A 14,619-nucleotide genomic window follows, 5' to 3' on the forward strand; every position below is an offset into this window, starting at 1 on the left:
AGCAGATTTTGGGATTGTCACCGCCCAACATGTCACGCTAGCCCACTGACCAATCACGTACTTGTAGGCCAGCTAGAAGGCTCTGACACGTCAAAGAATACGCCCAACATGTCAAACTAAAGATCTGATTGGTTGAACACTATGACAATCAACAATATCGTCCCCATTCACTTAAACTACAATGGATGCAATTGTGAGTGTGCAGGCCTCTGGCTCTGTTCTTACCTAGAGACACAGAGGTGAGATCTGATTGGATAAAAGCTCTACTTAAAACAAGCTGCACTGGAAGCAGAGCAACTGAGGAAGACAGGAGTTGTGCAATGAGAACATAAGATAATGGGGAAAATATTTTTATGAATTACAATACATGTAGTGTATTTTAGAAAAATTATTAAATTATAAAATAGATATAACTTTGTGATTCTGTTTAGACCAGGCTTTGCAGGCCCTGATGGCCCACCACTGAATTAACATCTAATTATAATGCCTATAAATAAAGTAAATCATAAACACCATCATTTATCTAAATAAACACAGCAACACATATTGTCACTTCCCCCTACCCGCTTCCTGTAGTTGGTATTTCCCGGAACTATAAATGGGTGATCGAGCACCCGGGGAAGTATTTTGCCCGAAAACCCTGGGAAGAGGAAACAGGCAGAGGTAAGTTGTTGCATATATACACAATAATGTTCTGCCACATAGACATTTACCACAGTCAAATCTATTCACTTTGTCACTGACTGCAGTTGTCTGTTTGTTGGCAGGGAGAACAAAAGGACCAGCTCTGTGTCCTGTGCACATGGCTCCTAGCATCCACAGTCCAACAACAAATACTTACAATAACTTGTGTTCTCCTTGACTCCATCTCACACACTATCCGTGGTCTAAGTAACTGCGGTGCGTCGTTACAAAGATATTTGGTGTTCAATCAATTTCCATAAAAGGCTTCCCTTACACGACTATATTGCTCGTGATGTTTATTAAAGGGCTATATGTAGTCAATAATCAAAGGGCTTCATATATTTGGGCGTTTTACAGCTCAACAGTACGCTAAAATATGTTTCTGCAAACATAGTTTGATCGGAATTCACAAGCTGATTGACGGTTCGAGACTCCTCACCTCTGATTGGTTGTTTTACTTCGGCGCGGCGGGATCTTCTAAAGACCGTTGGGAACATTAAAAGGAGGTGTATCTGTGTCATGTATTACTGATGTAGTGACAGTTTGAGGAGGTATCACAAAACTTTATTTTTATTAGTTAGTTAGTATTAAGTTACCAACAGTAGATTTAAAGGAATGGAAATGTGTTGGGGGATACATTAGAAGTGGCCTTAGACTCTCTGAGTGGGCGGGCTGGTGTACAATGTAAACAAGCTAAGGCAAGACCATTTGAGTTTGCAGTGTTGTTGAAGAATGAGGACCATATTATACACCACCCAAGTGAGAATTCCAGTAAGTTAAATACAACAGAATCTGTACAACTGCTGTGATTGTGACGACCAGATGTGTGTTGCACTACACTGGCATCATCAGCATCATGACACATTGTGTGTTATATGAAGGTGAGATGTAACATGGAGGCCAAGGCACAACAAAGAGAGCAGCGTTTCTTCTGTTGCTGCGCGAGCTGGCTGCTAAGCACCGCTCCCGCCTCTGTTTATTGTTCTCATCATCAGGAGCTGTTTAGTATGCTGCGGGTGTAAATGGAAGATTGGCGGGGCACCGGGTGGCAGAGCAGGCCACTCTGTCATTAATGTGCCCATCGCTGTTATCATACGCCTAATGACATCGCTCTCAGATGGCATGCTGGGAGCACGACCGCGGGGAGCCCGGCTCAAACGTCTGCAGGCACCGACGCCTCCCGTCATCAATTCTACACGTCTCTTCACCAGAAATCGGAGACCTCCCGATAATGTCTTTCACGGTTGGGCACACTTACAGGGCTTCCCTCCTGCCTGGCCTTGAAATGGGCAAATTAATAGTTCCTTTGAAACAAATTGGAATTACACCCCTCGATGCCTTAATGTCAGAATGCGAGAGCGTTGACGTCCCGCGTCTGACTGTTGATGGAATATGAAGATCTGAGAAACACACTGGAGGGGAGGACAGTGTGAGGGTGTAAAGATATGCAGGACTCCCCCTCGCACACAGATTCCTCCTCGCTGCTCAGCATGTACCACTGTGTGATCTGTGTGAATGGAAGGTTGGAGGCGTTTAAGTCCTCAGCATTAAAAGGGGAAACCCTTCCGCCCCGTGAAAACACTTTGAGACTGAAAAATGTCATGAGACATTATGCAGTACTGTCTGACTTTATGCCACTTCTTAGAGAGCTGTTCACATAGCACAGTCTCTAAATATTCAAGTGTTGCAGCCTGTACCATGTTTCCATACTATACTTCCTCACTGTTAGCCTAAATGAATCCACTCCCCAGTCAATATAATACTCACATTCCTTGAGGCACCGGCTGAGGAGATGGAGTAGCAGCCATCTTTGACTCAAGTCTATTAATCAACTCTGTCTCCTACAAATTACATTCCCCCAAAACTAGAATGCATTCTCAATTACGTTTGACTAGAAATGTATTTTCTCCCTTTTCTCCCTCATTACGTTTGTGTTTGACATGTTACAAAAGTATGTTTCTAATCAACATTTTAACCTTTTTTTCCCTCGCCACCGCCTCTCCTTCGCACTAATTTGCAGCCCAGCATTGAGGCCGATTACGTGGTCAGAATACTACCGCAACACGCCGCCTGTCTCCGTCAGAAACGCGTTCATCCGGGCCGAGCAACAAGGAACATTACGCGGCTGTAATACCTCCACAAAAGGTTAGGGTAAAATCCGTGACTCTCCGGAGTAACCGTCACTCTCTTAAGGGTTAGGTTTGGGTGGGGAGGTGCCTTCCTGGTGGAAGTTATGGTTATGGTTAGATGGATAAAAATAAATTAAATATACAGGCCGCGGGGGCAACAACTCGTGGGTGCCGGGGGTAGAGGCGAGGCAGTTCACAGACAAATGATAAAGACTAGAGTACGGCAAATATAATGTTGATTAGAAACGTATTTGTAATACGTCAAACTAACTAGAAAATACATTTCTCGTCAAACGTAATTGAGAATGCATTTTAGTTTTGGGGGAATGTCATTTTTAGGAGACAGGGCTGCTATTAATAAACCCTTAACCTAAACTAAATTATAACTCATTTGAAAACCTGGTTCCTAGGCTGGAAAAAAATACTCAAGGCAATTATATCAGTCTTTATCGAGTTTAGTCCTTAAAACAGATAAATATTTAATATTCATGTGGATGTTGATAATGATAGCCTTACTGCGTTTATCTCATTATTAGATTTGAGTGGCTTCTGTCAGAGTGTACCAGTGGTGGGCCGTCAGGGCCTGCAAGGCCTTCTCTGCTGGCCTGAACAGAATCACAAAGCTATATCTATTTTATAATTTAATAATTTTTCTTAAATACACTACATGTATTATAATTTATAAAAATATTTTCCCCATTATCTCATTGAACAGCTCCTGTCTTCCTCAGTTGCTCTGCTTCCAGTGCAGCTTGTTTTAAGTAGAGCTTTCATCCAATCAGATCTCACCTCTGTGTCTCTAGGTAAGAACAGAGGCCAGACTCACAAGTGCATCCATGTGCACTTTACGTGAATGGGGACGATATTGTTGATTGTCATAGTGTTCAACCAATCAGATCTTTAGTTTGACATGTTGGGCGTATTCTTTGACGTGTCAGAGCTGCTAGCCGGCCTATAATGACGTCAGCATTAGTGCAGCTCAGTGTCCATGTGCAGCTCTGCAGTGAGGTGCAGCTCTGCAGTGAGGTGCAGAGTGTCCTGTGATTGGTCAGTGGGCGAGCACGTGACTATCGTGAAACAAAACTTAACAGCAGAGGCTTAGTCGGGTAGTGAATCACATCACGTGATGCAGCTCAGCCAATCAAATATTAGCATTCTGACTGAGTGAGATGCACCACACACAGTGACACAGGGGGCTGAGACGAGGAAAGACACTGCAGAGCAGTACGTACAATGTTCAAGTTGTGAAAGTAAACTCATAAGACGATCTCTGTGGGTTGCAGCTTGTCATTAAGGAGTGATGGTGGATCCCACAGCCAGACCAGCTGAGAACCACTGAGAACCACTGTCCTCCATGAGCGCAGAAAACATGATGTTTTCCTGAATTTAAGCTTCTGTATCTTCCAAATGCTCGAGTATGATTCAAACGTATTGTAAGCCTCATACCGAACGGGTTAATACGAAGACGTACATAGTTACAGCCTTAAAAATAAGCTGTGGCGCCATCATGTCACGTTATAAGGTGGTATTTCAGCTGCAGGACAGCAGTGAAGGCCCAGGTATAAAATGCACGGCCCGCCACTGGAGTGCACAGAAACCCACTCACTGTTTTAACCACACCCTCGACCTGGTTCTTATGGCATTAAAATAGAAGATTTAATAGTCTTTCCACAGAACCCTCTTTTATCGGACCATTATCTAATAACTTTTGAATTCCTACTAACGGAGTGTACGCCATTAGGTCAAAGTTTCTACACTATATGTCTCACTGCTGTAGCTACATTTAAAGAAGTGAATCCATCTGTATTTAATTTAAAACCATGTCTCAATATATAACAGAGGACTCCTGTGCTAACTTTAGTCCGTCCCAGATTGATCATCTTGTCGATAGTGCTTCAGGCTCACTGCAATGCCCCTCTAAAAAAGACGATAATAAAACAGTTAGCTCCACGTTATGACCCTCAAACCCGCTGCACAAAGGTAGAGCAGAGACAGAACAACTTGGGACATAATATTCATTGTGCCCACCTTCATTTCATGGGTTGATTGACGCTGACAAAAAAATCTATCAGTTCAGCAAAAATCCTTTTTCTGACTTAGGTGTCACACTGTGAGCTGAGCTGATGGAACTATGCAGTTATATTTAATTAATAGAATAAATACACAGAATGTAATTGGGGCTATACATATTTCTAAGGTGGGGGGTGAAAACTTGTGAGTTTTCAGATTCGACAATGCTGCGGTGAATAAAACCTGGCATTATGTCGGCTTTGCTTTTTGACACTGAACAAAACAGCATGATAGCATGCTGGCATTACAGAAGCAACAACAGCGTTTAGTGCAGGGGTCACCAATAGACCCAGACGCCGTTGTAAAAATCGACTAATTACATGCGTTGTAAATCATCTCACTTAATGATACTCAGCCAATCAAATATGTGTATTTCGATAAGCATCGCCCTCAACTCGAGTGAGATAAACACACAGAAGGCACAGAGACGGGGAGAGAGACCGTCGGAGAGAACGGCTAGTAGAAAGTTACGTGTGCTATAGTCTGAACGGAAATGCAAAGACTGGAGGTGAAACCACAGAGCAGTGGTATGTTCGTGTCCGCTCGCTCGGGTTCAGTTTGGAATCTCCTGCTCCGCTGTTTCCTCTTTAACAGCGTCATCTTCCTCCAGCTGCTCCTCCTCCTCTTCCTCCTAGAAGCACAGGACACGACAAACCGTCACGTGACAGATGGCACCTTTGAACATGTCAGCGTTAGCAATGAACAGAAAGAAAGAATTAAACTGACCCTCCATTGCTCTACGACCAAGGTATAAAATCAAGTATGCTGTCTGCCTCAGGTGTGTACTACAGACTGCAGAGACATATGGATGTCTTGCTGAGCTCACTGTCCCCAGCTATCACGTCCAAGTAGAGTGCTGCAGGAATGCATCATAAAACCCGGAATTGAGTCAGCATTATGGCTCTTCTGGTTTCCTGGTGTCAAAGTTGACGGGCTTTTGGTTAGATACGGTCCGTGGTTAACACAAGCTGAAGAGATTCTAACGTTTTGGTCTACGTAATATACACTAGTAAACACCCATCTGTTGAATTTTAAAACTTTTTTGTGTCCTAAAAAAGGTGATTGCAAACAAGTGGGTAAATGAGAGATGACTAAATGTCATCATGCTGATCACTAGTCCGCCTTTAGCTTCGTGGCGATGAAGTGAATTCATGTGGTGTAGTTGGTTTATCACAAAACATTTTGTCGAAGGAACCAATGCAACGCTAACTTCCATAAAAACAATGACAAACAGACAAAAAACACAGACCATGGTGGTGATATTGCTGGAAATAGCCAGCCACATCTGTGATATTGTCAACCGTTGGCTGTTTGTTCTGGAGCTAGTGTTTTGCAGTTTCAGCTAGCGAGTTAGCTGCTTGGAGACAGCTAACTAAACCACAGTATGATAATATCACAGATGTATCTGGCTATGTTTCCGGCAATATCACCACTATGGTCTGTGTTTTTAGTCAGTTTTAGCTAGCTATGTAGTTGGCAAAATGACTCCGCTCCTCCAGACTTCAGATGGTTTTTGATCTCTGTCTGTCGCTGCTTCTCTGTGAGTTTGTTAAACTTCTCACCTTTGTGTACAACTATTTTCGGGACTTGAAAGTAGATCTTGTATTTTCCCAGATTTGATCGGTTGGAACAGCCGTAAACAGCGCAAACCATAGGCATTATTGCTGCAGTATTGAACCTGCCTCCAGTTACCTGCCCTCCAGCTGGTAAGCACGCAAATGTGTGACGTCATCTGCAAAGAACCTATTGACCCTTCGCTAAGCCCCGCCCCCCCTCCACCCTCTGCTACCCCGTCAAGCTGTCAATTCAATTCAGTTTATCTTGTACAGCCCAAAATCACAAATTCTCCTCAGACAGAGTACAATCTGTACACATCCTCTGTCCCAGGACCCTCACATCAGAACAGGAACAACTCCCCAAAAAACATCTTTAATGTAAAAGAGAAAAGAGGAAGAGACCTCGGGGAGAGCAACAGAGGAGGATCCTCTATCAGGAGGGACAGAAGTGGGATAGATGTCATGTGTACAGAATGAACAACACAACAGAGTTACAACACATTCAATGCATATGACAGAAATTGTTCATACAATGAGAGTAGTAAAGTCTGTCTAGTGTGGAGCCCACACTGTCACTGTACTCCATGAATGAATATCAAATATTTGGAAAAATTAAAAATCTATTTCAGAGAGAAGCAGATAGAAGGAATACTATATGTGTTTGAAGGATGTATCCAGGTGTTAAAATGATTTAGCAGAGAAAACAGGTTTGAAAGATCAAGATAGAAGTTAAAGCTACAGATCACAGTGTAAAAGTGAACCAGCACATCACCTGGAGATCCAGACAGAAGACAATGAAGTGAAGGAACAACACTGTTCCTGTAAAACCAGGTAGGTCTTTAGTCACAGTTACAATCATTAAAAAGCTAAAGCAGCATGTGTAGACATCCATTATATAATTTAGCTAGCATAACATAGAAATGCTCATGCTTGTTTATGATGTTCTAAAATACCTTTTATGTAGTTTAAAAAACAGTGGTGGGCCGTCAGGGCCTGCAAGGCCTTCTCTGCTGGCCTAAACAGAATCACAAAGCTATCTATTTTATAATTTAATAATTTTTCTTAAATATTGTATTATATGTATTATAATTTCTATACATATTTTTCCCATTATCTTATTCTCTCATTGCACAGCTACTATCTTCCTCAGTTGCTCTGCTTCCAGTGCAGCTTGTTTTAAGTAGAGCTTTTAGCCAATCAGATCTCACCTCTGTGTCTCTCGGTAAGAACAGAGCCAGAGGCCTGCAGACTCTCACCTGCAGCCAGTGCAGATTAAAGTACATGGGGACGATATTGTTGATTGTCATCGTGTTCAACCAATCAGATCTTTAGTTTGACATGTGGGGCGTATTCTTTGACGTGTCAGCGCCTGCTAGCCGGCCTATAATTACGTCAGCATTACGTGCAGCTCAGTGACCACGTGTAGCTTTCTCGCGAGTTGCAGAGTGTCCTGTGATTGGTCAGTGGGTGAGCACGTGACTATCGTGAAACGAAACTTAACAGCCAGCAGAGGCTGATGGGTAGTGAATCACATCACGTGATGCAGCTCAGCCAATCAAAATGCATTCTGACTGAGTTGAGCTGCACCATGATAGAGGGTGCTGAGAGGAGGAAAGACACTGCAGAGCAGTACGTTCAACATTCAAGTTGTGAAAGTAAAATCCTATGATACTCTCTTTGGGTCGCGGCTTGTCATTAAGGAATGTCGGTGGATCCCACAGCCAGACCAGCTGAGAACATTATATTTTCCTGAATTTAGGCTTTTGCATTTTCTAAATGCTCGAGCGCTGACTCATACCGAACGGTTTAATACGAAGACGTACATAGTTACAGCCTTAAAAATGAATAATAGCTGTCGTGCCACAATGTGGTTATAAGGTGGTATTTCAGCTGCAGGACAGCAGTGAAGGCCCAGGTATAAAATGCACGGCCCGCCACTGTTAAAAACGTATATCTCCTTTCAACATCTTCGGGAAACAAGGATCACTATTACTCAACGTTTGACCATGACTAGCTCCAAAGCCACTAAACCAGCCTGACAATGAAGACAATCTGAAACAATTGCATGAGAGTCTGTGAAGCGGAGCTGTAGGACCCTGGTTGGAGCTGTGCGATGCTTTACTGTGATTGGCTGGTCTGGTCTGGTTCAAGGTGGCAGGACTTAGCGAAGAGCCAATACGCCACCTCAAAATGTACATCCAGGGCCAACTTTCAGTGCCAATTAATTATTTATGTAGTGAGGTAGAAGGTCAGGTAGGAGAGTGGTGGGTATGAGGCACATCTGACTTGCATAAAGGAGACTAGGGTTTATAAGTTTCCCACTTTCAGTTGCACTCGCAAAATCAACCCGCACACTGTTGGTTAACCAGAATTGTAACTTTTTAAGCACGCAAGGAATACTATAAGTGTCGTCGCGAACCAGCTCCCCGGTGTTGATGTGGGGGAAAAAAGTTCTTGAAAAATATTACCGACCATAGCTTTAAGTGTTGGTAAAATACAAATAATAAAAGCATCATAAGAAACTTGAGCATTAGCTCAGAGTGCACAGCTTAAATGGAATGGAACAAGTTGTATAAATGTTAAGTAGTTGATTTTCAATAAAAGTTATTATGGCTACAAAGACCTGTCCTTACCATCTTCTATCCAGCTTCTGTTTCACAATCCTGATAGATGTTTTACGTACTGTATATATCTACTGTTTTAAAAACACTGGATCATAGTATTAAGATGCAGCTTCTGATGCATTTTCATAAGAATCAGTCTGATGGTGTTGGATCCACTGTATTTGACTGATGAATTATTAACTAAATATTGTTGTTGCCCACCTTCAACTGTGTCTTTCTGAAGTTGAAACCAGTGTTTTATCATTGTTCCATACATTGTCTTTTATTTTTACAAATAACGAAATAGTTCCCAAATGTACACGTGAGTTTTACAGCCAATTAAAAGGAAAGTGACACGAGGAGAGCAGGAGTCGTAGTGGGCCAAGCAAGGAGCCAGCTGATTTAGTAAAACAGACAAAGTGAAAGTGACAGTGGTGAGAGCTGCAGCGGTGATTAAACGACTCTGACAGATACAATTATCTCCTCTCCAGAGGTTAATAAACACATCTACACTCCAGAATGTGTGATCACCAGGTTAGGACCTGCAGCCCACAACGCCTCATGAATCCACGTTCCTCCAGCTAGCTGTTAGGTTCTAATTTTCTGTCAATCACGAATGGTTTCACTCCCGCATGGATTCTTTGTGTACTCACATGAACTTACATATTTCTTAAATATTGTAAACTTGTCCCGATTGACTCATCCTGACACAATCTGGTCCAGGCCTACAGTAAATGTTGGTAATTCAAAAGTACTTTATAAAAAAAGGAACCATGCCGTATGCGATTGTTGTCCCTCAAGGCCAATCACCAGGGAATCAGTTTTTAACACTGCAGCGTGTCCCGACTCTCTGCTCGCCAATTAAAAAGCAGAATTCATCTTTTAACAACAAATTGTGAGGGGGAATTTCACTGGCAGACTCATTCAACATCATTAGACTCTTGGGCAAAGACTTTCTCAAGCATTTGGTCTTAAGATTCTTTGGTTTGTAATTAAACCTGGAAAATGATCTTTGCTGCTTCATAACAATAGCTCCATGGCTCTGTGAGGCTGTACTTAGCCACAGTGGTTCTTTGAGATAAGTGCTAACATCAGCATGACGAAGCTAATGTGCTGATGTTTTAGCAGGTTTAGTATTTAACATGTTCACCCTCTTCTTTTTAGCATGCTAACATTCGCTGTCAAAAAAGTATGGGACAAAAAACCTCATGATGTCACTGGATGCAAAGTCATTACCCATGAAAAGGTAGCACAATCCATCCCGAGGGGAACATAAATGTCTGCATCAAATTAGTTGGATGCAGACATGCAGGTAAGGATCATTACCGATTGTCGGCCCGCTGAGCAAAAACAAAGTCTTGTCTTTGCTAATTTAAACACAACTTTCTGTAAGACCACAGCGACGCACTTTGACACGACAAAGATGCAAAAACATATTAAAAAGGACATATGCTTTTTAGCACCAACCTCATGGTGGCGCTAGAGGAAATGTCAGACGATCACCAAAGTCGGTAGGTCTGTTCGTCTGGGAACCATGAAGGTCTGTTAAAACATTCTAGCAACCGATCCAAAAGCTGTAGAACCCCAGAAGAATGTAAACCAATCCTGAAATTGCACACTTCCTTATGTCCCAGTTCATTTCCTTTTCACAACACGTGTCAGCAATGGAATCTCCGCACTTGACCCACTATGACCATGTTTTGCTCTTCATCATTCTTAACTCGTCAAAGAAAGAATTCATTCAACCAATCTTGGCGAGGCAACGAGAAGACTGATGGCGTGTTTGAGTTAGAATCATGCTTTTGTTTGTTTACACCTGCACTATGTATAGTACTGCTATGTATAGTGTAGTATATGAACAAAAAGGACGACTATTCCTGTCATTCGCTCTTATCTGACACCTGTTAATATTATGGATGCGGACAATGTAGATTGACAACTGCCGTTATTGCCTTACCCTCAATCCCAAAATGTCCATCCATCCATCTATTTTCTTCCGTTTATCCAGGGTCGGGTCGCAGTGGCAGCAGGCCAAGCACGTACAGGACCGGTGACAAAGGGAAGCCCTGGCGGAGGCCAACACCCACCGTTTCTGACTTATTGCCGAGAATGCGGACACAGCTCCTACTGCAGTCGTACAGAGACCGGATCGCCCGTTGTAACGGGTCCGGCACCCCATACTCCCGCAGCACCCCCCACAAGAACCCCAGAGGGACCCGGTCGAAAGCCTTCTCCAAGTCCACAAAGCACATGTAGACTGGTTGGGCAAACTCCCAGAACCCCTCCAGTAGTCTTGCGAGGGTAAAGAGCCGGCCCACTGTTCCATGGCCTGGACGAAATCCGCACTGCTCCTCTTGGATCTGAGGTTCAACAAATGGTCGGAGCCTCCTTTCCAGTACCCTGGCATAAGCCTTCCCTGGGAGGCTGAGTAGTGTGATACCCCGGTAATTCGAGCACACTCTACGGTCCCCCTTTTTGAAGATGGGAACCACCACCCCAGTCAGCCAGTCCAAGGGCACTGATCCCGACCCCCATGCAACATTGAAGAGGCGTGTCAGCCAAGACAGCCCAACCATGTCCAGCGCCTTCAGCATCTCAGGGCGGATCTCATCCAACCCCGGCACCTTGCCACCAAGGAGATTTTTAACTACCTTAGCGGTCACCAGGTACACTTATGAGCCACCTTATGTTCGAACATGGTGTTCATTATGGCCAAACCGTGGCTAGCACAGAAGTCCAATAACGAGACACCACTCCGGTTCAGATCGGGCAAGCCGTTCCTCCCAATCACCCCCCGCCAGGTTTCTCCGTCATTGCCCACGTGAGCAGTGAAGTCCCCCAGGAAAACGATGGAGTTGGTAGGCGGCGCCCTTTCTAGGACCCCTCCCACCGACTCCAAGAAGGCCGGATACTCCGAACTGCTGTTTGGTGCATAAGCACAAATCACAGTCAGAGCCTTGCCTCCCGCAACCCATAGGTGCATGGAGGCGACCCTCTCGTTCTCCGGGGAGAACTCCAACACAGCAGCGGTCAGCCGGGGGCTCGTGAGTATCCCCACACAGCCTTTGCCTGAAAAAATAAAAATCTTGTGCTTTTATTTTGAAGGGGATTTTTATGCAGTCTATTCACACTCCTTAACAATATTTTGCGTTTATGCCTTGTAATGCTAATATCAGCAGGATAAAGTGAAAACTATACCTCTGTCAAATGACACTAAGTAGGCGAATTGAAGACATGTCGGATGACATCAAACAACAGACCACAGCTCGAATTAAGGCAAGTGGTCATTTTGCATTGTAAATGGTCGAATCTACAGACATCACAAACAAAGCAGTTTTACTTGTTTACGTGAAACATGTGTGGGAGGGGGACTGACAGGAAGAAGTGCTCTGCACTAGAGAGCTCCTACACTACGACTGCAGAGGACATGTTCAGCTCAGGTTCAAACTGCACCATCTTTACGTTAAATACATTTGAGAAGTTGAACATGTTCCTCGATTTGGGTCACGGCTTGTCATTAAGGGGTGATGGTGGGTCCCGCAGCCGGACCAGTTGAGAACCACTGATGTAAACCATCGTTTGATGATGCAGATTGGAATTTAAATTGTCACAGAAGATGAAAATGAGCTGCAAATAAATCAGAGTGTAGGATGTGTGGAGCTACTTGCAGCAGTTGTTAAGGCATGTGTAGAAACAGTAAATTTAGTTTAGGGTTAATGCAAAGGACGGCTCATATATTATCTCTTTACCAACAGGAACCTTGTCCGTGCCTCTGGAGCCGTCTTGATATGCAGTAACAACCTGAAGAAAAATGTGCTACTTTTTCCTGAATTCCGGATACTTTCTGGTGCCAGTCCATGGGGCTGATATAAATCTAGCTGTGGGGTGACACCTCATGAACCCCGCCGTCATATACACCCGTGCCATCCACCAAATCTCCCTGACATGCCTGCCAATTTTCCAATTACCTGTGGCGCCATCCGTTATCGGGGGGGCCAGTCAGCTCTTAAATGGGAAACAAGAGAGGGGAGGAGGGGCCAGCGCATGCTAACTATATCATAAAGCCAGAGATGTGCCTCCCCATGCCCACCGCACTGATTTAGTGTGTATCCCTGGGGAGCGGGGTGACACTGGTCCCCCTGGACACTCAGAGCCTTCTCAGGATTTCTCATGTGCACTTTATCCTCCCCACTGCAACCCCTCAGCCACCCGTCACACCTGTGTCTGCCTGAGGGTGTTGGCGCCCCACAGCTGCACTGTTGCTGGTATTATCCTGCTGTCTGTCTGCCCCCCCCCCCCATTCTGAGGGGGATGGCAGAAGCGGGGAGAGAGACAGCCCCAAATCTTCATCAGTTTTTCGTGTTTCTTTGAATCTCAGTGAAATGCTGTGCTTGGAGTGATACTACAGTTTAAGATTGCCTTCCGTTAGGGCCCACTCCTCATTCATCTGCCCTTTTAGTCAGGCTTATGGAGTGAGTCTACAGAAATTGCCTGTGCAGCCTGCAATTTAAAGTGTCAGGGAGATGCAGAGGACGAGCTTCAAATTTGAAATGCACGTGTTACCTGGGGAGTATCTTAAGAGTTCTTTGGGGAGCACATACTGTGTCATTACATGTGTCATAGCGTTATTAATCTGTAACTGAAATATCTATGATGCAATTAAAAGATGAGCTAAACCTCTTTGAGAGCGGGATCATTATTTAAAGCTGCATTCCCCGACTTCGTGGCCAGAAAAAGCTGTAAACACAACGCATTGTGACGTATCGCCTGATAAATGTGGGAAATTGTGTCAGCAAACGAATCCCTATTTGCGCATCCAACAGACATACAGCAACTTTAGTATTAATTTGGAGTCCTGCTGTTGTTAAATAAAATCTCACAAAAACATATTTGTATTGTTTATTCGGACAGGGGTTAGTGCTGTGTTTATTGGTGTATCTCTAACATTACAATGTAACTTTATTCACTCAATGCTGTACAGCCATGTTGTTTACGTAGTTCTTCTTCTACTGTTGCTGCCGGGACATACTGTACAACTTTAAGCTTTGGACCCTGCCAAAAAAATTATAATCAGCCCACAATTCCATCACATGGCAATTCAGAAAGAGTGGCCAACAGTAGAATTGCATCGCTGTGTTAGCTAGCTATTAACCCAAAGACATCTACGTACATTACCAGTGTGCACTATTACTAGCATAGTCCTATACAGCACACTTCTGACTATGCTATTACTAGCATAGCCCTATACAGCACACTTCTGACTATGCTATTATTAGCATAGCCCTATACAGCACACTTCTGACTATGCTATTACTAGCATAGCCCTATACAGCACACTTCTGACTATGCTATTACTAGCATAGCCCTATACAGCACACTTCTGACTATGCTATTATTAGCATAGCCCTATACAGCGCACTTCTGACTATGCTATTATTAGCATAGCCCTATACAGCACACTTCTGTCATTGCTATTAATAGCATAGCCCCATACAGCACACTTCTGACTGCTATTACTCGCATAGCCCTATACAGCACACTTCTGACTGCTATTACTCGCATAGCCCTATACAACAC

The 14,619-nt window shown here is 43.8% G+C and overlaps 1 protein-coding gene across 2 annotated transcripts in view; it reads right to left on the reverse strand.

Moving 5' to 3' along the window:
• Positions 1–5,059: 5,059 nt before the first annotated feature.
• The window catches only part of phf14 (PHD finger protein 14), a 105,204-nt gene continuing 95,644 nt past the window's right edge, over positions 5,060–14,619 (reverse strand). For both annotated transcript variants that reach the window (XM_079288493.1, XM_079288491.1), the window contains one exon: positions 5,060–5,514. In XM_079288493.1, coding sequence (XP_079144619.1) covers positions 5,437–5,514 — 78 coding nt within the window. In that variant the 3' untranslated portion in view covers positions 5,060–5,436. The remainder of the gene's footprint in view (positions 5,515–14,619) is intronic.

The sequence above is a fragment of the Melanostigma gelatinosum genome (assembly GCF_949748355.1).
Source record: "Melanostigma gelatinosum genome assembly, chromosome: 17".
In the NCBI taxonomy this organism is placed as follows: Eukaryota; Metazoa; Chordata; class Actinopteri; order Perciformes; family Zoarcidae; genus Melanostigma; species Melanostigma gelatinosum.